The sequence below is a fragment of the Triticum urartu genome, chromosome 2A, assembly GCF_056163025.1.
Source record: "Triticum urartu cultivar PI428250 chromosome 2A, HENAU_Tu73, whole genome shotgun sequence".
NCBI classification, from domain to species: Eukaryota; Viridiplantae; Streptophyta; class Magnoliopsida; order Poales; family Poaceae; genus Triticum; species Triticum urartu.
The window spans coordinates 627,840,688-627,845,737 of NC_141874.1; the positions used below are offsets into that span (position 1 = coordinate 627,840,688).

Below are 5,050 nucleotides of genomic sequence, written 5' to 3' on the forward strand. Positions count from 1 at the left end.
CAATTCCACCGAACCAAACACGATGTAGGTGCACGATTTCTGCATTCACGGGTACTGGGTACGTGGTGGAGCACCTTTGTAGGAATAGTCAGCTCGCGTGATAATTTGATCCGTAGGAGTTGATGGTCGGGACCACAGGTGAACGACTTGGAGCGCGGTGGCTCTCCAGTTGCCACAGATCGAGTAGCCACGTTTAAAATATCGTTTTTAGCAGGGTTGAGAGTTCCAATTTTCAATGGCACGTTATAAGTAGTAAGTAGTTTTTAGAACGATTGGTATGGAGCGAAAATGGAATTTATAGTACTACGTACCTCCTTGGCGTATGGTTGTATGGTTTTTTTGCGATGGAGGTTGTATGGGTTTATGTTGCGAGATGTTGAACCTGGTATTTCTAGGGCAAATACTATGGTTTAGATTTAGCTACTGGTTTTCAGTAATGAAAATCGGAAGGGGAAACCCTTCTTTGATTAAAAAAACTACTACCTCCATTCTGGTTTACTAGTCCCCATCGTACTTTGGGTCAAAGTTTGTCCACGAATTTTACTTGTAAAATGTGAATGGAAAACGAGATTTTGTTATACCCAAACAAAAAAGGACTGGAGGGAGTGATTGCTCTGACACGGACGCGGCCTCTCATAGCGCAGGCATTGAACCGGCGCGCCGGCCAAGAGGGCCGCACTCGCTGCAGGCCCGGCTGAGCATGCCTCCTCACCGCGTGCAACCAGCTTAAGACTACCCCGCCTGCCTTCATTGAATTCATGCGTGTGCCGGCAACACGTCCTTCCGCGAGCCGGCAGGCATTTTAGAACACAAAAAATGACTAAAATATAATTAATTTACGCATGGTCTTGACTTGTTGTGCTCGCACGGGTAGCAGGAACTAGTAGAGGATTTTCTTTATTTATAACTCTCCTCACATTTTTTTGGCTTTGAAGTGAATCATGGTTGTGGACATTATGTATGAATGTCCAGATATCTGTGAACATGAGTTTGATGTGGAAGTTGAACTTGGAATGTTGGGCTTGCGCGTGAACTATACCATGTCCAATGCTTCGTCTGTTATTGTTTGGAAAGTAATTATTGTTATTACATGACCCGAAAAAAAAACTTTTTGTGCCACATCAGTAGATGCACGGACATCACAACAGGCATGCTGACTGGATAAACATTTGAACCTAGCTATTATGAAGGAAATTTTGTATTGACAACAGTTTTAGATAGCAGGAGACGCCTAGCCTGCTCTGCCTCTGCTAGCTTATTTATGGCTTCTTCCATCTCTTCTTTGGCTTGGGTGAATAGAGCATCTGATTGCTCTTTTCTCTTCTTCAGGAACTTAGCTACATTCTCAAGGGCTGCTGCACGCTTTCTTTCATCCTTTACTAATGCCACGAGGATACGAACAGCTGACGACTCCACCTGGCTTGTGTGTAATCCAGCATCATCTGGGAATTTGCACCTTGTGTCTAATCCAGCATCATTAGGGAACTGGCACCTTGTGTGTAATCCAGCCTCATTTTGGAAACATGATCTCAAGGTTGACCATACTTCCCTCCTTGCAGGAACTGCATCCTGACATGAAGTTACTTCTTTTTTAGATCAATACTCAGAGCAACCTAGATCCATTTAGTAGAAGCCAGATAAACAGAACTCGGGGAAGTGAATTCAAAAGAAAAAAATAAAATCAGACTACAAGGTGAGAACACCCACTTCCTACATCAAGCTAAAAAACGAGAGCATTAGGACGATTAAGACTCTTCTTATTACACATCGAAGAACACCACGCTTAAGAGAAACAGAAACTACAACATATACACCTCGAAGAACACGAGGCTACACGAAAGTAATTGAAAGGGTGTTACTTACCAAAGCTCGTTTTACAGGTTCGGTGCAGCTCCTCTTTAACTTGCCACGCTCCTTGAAGATGTCCCGGATATCCCGTGTTTGGTCTTCATTGCTCCTCTGCATGTTCGCACTCGTGGTTTTAAAACCTCAACATGCCAAGAAAAATATACTACTAGTAATACTCGCGCATCTTGTGGGCAACATTAAAGCACTCGTCTGACATGTTAGAGCATCTCCAACAGAATCGCAATGCGCGGCGCTTTAAAAAAGCGTTTACAGTGCTGAGATCGAGAAGTAGATACTAGAGAGTAGAGGATAGTTCTCAGCATAGATAGATAAAAAAGATAATTCAACTACTCCTCGTCGTCTGACTCCTCCTCGGTGATGTCCTCCTCTGACGTCTGACTGTAGGTGTGAATATATCGATCTTCGTCGGATTCCCAGGGCGACGCTGCTCCTAGCCTCATCTTGAATTGAGCTTCCGCTTTTTGCCTACGCTTGTCCTCGCGATAGGCGGCTCGCTCCGCCCTCCTCTTATCCCTCTCCGCCCTCCTTTGCGCGTAGAACTCGCGCTCGTTGATGATGTCCTGCGGGAAGTGTTGGCGCCACAGCGCCATGGCTTCCTCGTCCATCTCAGTGATGCCGAGACGGTGCTCCCAGCTCCGGTTGTCGCGACGATCCTCATCGGTGCTAAGCCGCGGCAAAGGCGCCCGCTCCCGTGTCGGCACGTTGGGGAAGTTCAATGTTCTATGAGGCCACCGGAGGCGCCACACCGCCGCGTCGTACACGCGCGCAGCCTCGTTGGCGGTGTCGAAAATGCCGAGGCCGAGGCGCATCCCGCGGAACCGGATCTCGGCGGAGAAGCCGCCGGAGGGGGGCGCGCGGACGCCGCGGTATCCCCAAGTTTCCCGGCGACGCGGAGGCATGGTGGCGCGTCAGCGGCGAGGCGAAAAAGAGCAGGGAGAGAGCGGTGACGAGGCACAGAGCGGGGAGAGAGCGGTGGCAAGGCATAGAGCGGTGGGAGGGCGTTGGATTTTATAAAGCACGCCGGACGCCGCGTGCCAAAACTAGCGCACGCCCGGCCGCTTTTTCCCGCGTGCGTGTGATCCTTTCCCGACGTCTCTGCTATCTCTACTCTCTTCTCTACTGTTATATTTATTTTATATTTAATATTTATCTCTACTTCCTTTACTGTCTACTTTTTTTCTCTATACTTTTTTTCTTGCAATATAGCCGTCCGATTTATATCTGACAGATAGGAAGGAAACAAATGGGAATTTCGCAAAAAGATACCCATACCCCTCTCCATATTTGCAAATAAGGCCTTCCCTCGTTCATCCTTTTCTCCCACAAGATAAACTACTCATACAAATGCATCTTGATGCGTGCAACGCATGGGCATCTTGCTAGTTCTAAAAACCTTTCCATCATTTGCCACACTACTGGTTGCAGATGAAAAACCTACCCAAGCACAGCGCGATACAGGAGCGACGTACAATTACAAGCTGATATTCTATTGGACAATGGAGGCTATAACCAATTACTTTTACGGGAACAATAGCACCCAGGAAATTTGAAGGGTAGGTATGAACAAAATTGGAACTGCACATGTACTACTAAGTGATTCAATACACACATTACCAATTGAGGAGGAGAACGATGGTCGCGGCGGCCTCTGTGAGTCATGGTCGGCAACGGGACTCAGTTCATTGTCCACGACGGTGGTACTTCTGCGCTTGGCGTCGGCTTCTGGGAAGCAGATCCGAGACCATGGAAGACGATGCCGGGGAAGAGGCTCCGTGTACGACGACGACGGTGGACCGGCTCTAGTGCGGCGTATGAGGTCGCCGATGAGGCAGATGCGCTACGGTGGACGAGTGCACCGATGTAAAGGGGAGGAGCACGAAGGCTACGGTGCCGTGGAGAAGTCTATTTTGCGATGGGGATAGAAAATGGGGAGTATTCAGGTGTACTACTCTGGGTGCCGAGGTGGGGTTGGCTGGGTAGGGTGAACCTGAAGTTACGAAAACAGCCCCCTACCAAGCGTCATCCGTAGGCCTGTTCCGAAGGCTATGATGGTAACTTCCCACTGCTCGAATCAGGGTCGCGGGAGATTTTCCCGCCGACCTCAAAATTTTGTGACACTGGACTCCCCGTGTGGCGTGTTGAGTGATTCGGCTAAGCAACTAGTGAGTAGTAGTAAACTCTGCATATTAGGTTTGACCAAAGTCAAACTTCCTAAAGTTTGACCAAGTTTATAGAAAAATATAAACATTTACCATAACAAATATGTATGATGTGAAAGTACATTCAATAATGAATCTAATGGTATTTATTTGTTATTATATATGTTAATATTTTTTGTTATAAGCTTTCTGAGAGTTTACAAAACTTGACTTTGACCAATGCTAATACGCGGACTTAAATAAAAACGGAGGGAGTACACATTTGTTTTCTTAGTTTGTAGTGAACTGATCATTTGTTGAAATTGTGAAATAAATATATTAGGCTATTGAGTTCGAATGTAATGGTCTATACAATTCAATAGTTACAATCATTGTCGAATCCCAAGATGTATACAAGGTCTATAGTACTTCACAACATACTCAAACCCACATAATCCCAGTCAAATGAGAATCTAAATGCATTTCATAGTTATTACTTTGTAGGATACAACAAAAACAACCATAACTCTACATCAGCCATTATAGAAGCAACATTTTGACATATCCCAATGTGTGAATGAAATGTGCAGAGAGAGCTTTTGAAGATGGAGCAGATAGGGCGGGAAAGATTGTATGTATGTGGACGAGAGAGTAGGAGACAAACCTAACGAGACAGAGAGAGAGAGAGAGATAGAGAGAGAAAGAGAGAGGAAGAAGTTAGGTCTGTGAGAAAGATGGATACATGTAATATACATGAGATGCGTGTGCATCTGGATTCTGTATACGTGGAAGGAGAAGAGACAACATGTTTGATGAGAGAGCTGGAAAAACATGGACGAGAGGGGAAGGATCTCGTGGGTTGAGGGATTGACAATTTTGTGTGGGGGAGAGAGGGATTGGTAATTTTGTGCAAGAGAGAGAGGGTGGGGGAGGAGTCAGTCAGCCGTCATCACATCACCCTACTTCCAAATGACCCCGCATTCTCTAGTGCGGTGTGGTCGCCGTCTTCGATCTGCTCGATGCCCTCTTTGAAGATTGAGGTG

General features: G+C 46.3%; 1 protein-coding gene across 1 annotated transcript; it reads right to left on the minus strand.

Moving 5' to 3' along the window:
* Positions 1-2,195: 2,195 nt before the first annotated feature.
* Positions 2,196-2,768, minus strand: LOC125537581 (uncharacterized). Its single transcript, XM_048700896.2, has one exon. The coding sequence runs from the start codon at positions 2,766-2,768 to the stop codon at positions 2,196-2,198; it is 573 nt and encodes a 190-aa protein (XP_048556853.2).
* Positions 2,769-5,050: the final 2,282 nt, after the last annotated feature.

Excerpts from the sequence above, each read along its gene's own strand:
- LOC125537581 (XM_048700896.2), bottom strand. The coding sequence starts at position 2,768 with ATGCCTCCGCGTCGCCGGGAAACTTGGGGATACCGCGGCGTCCGCGCG.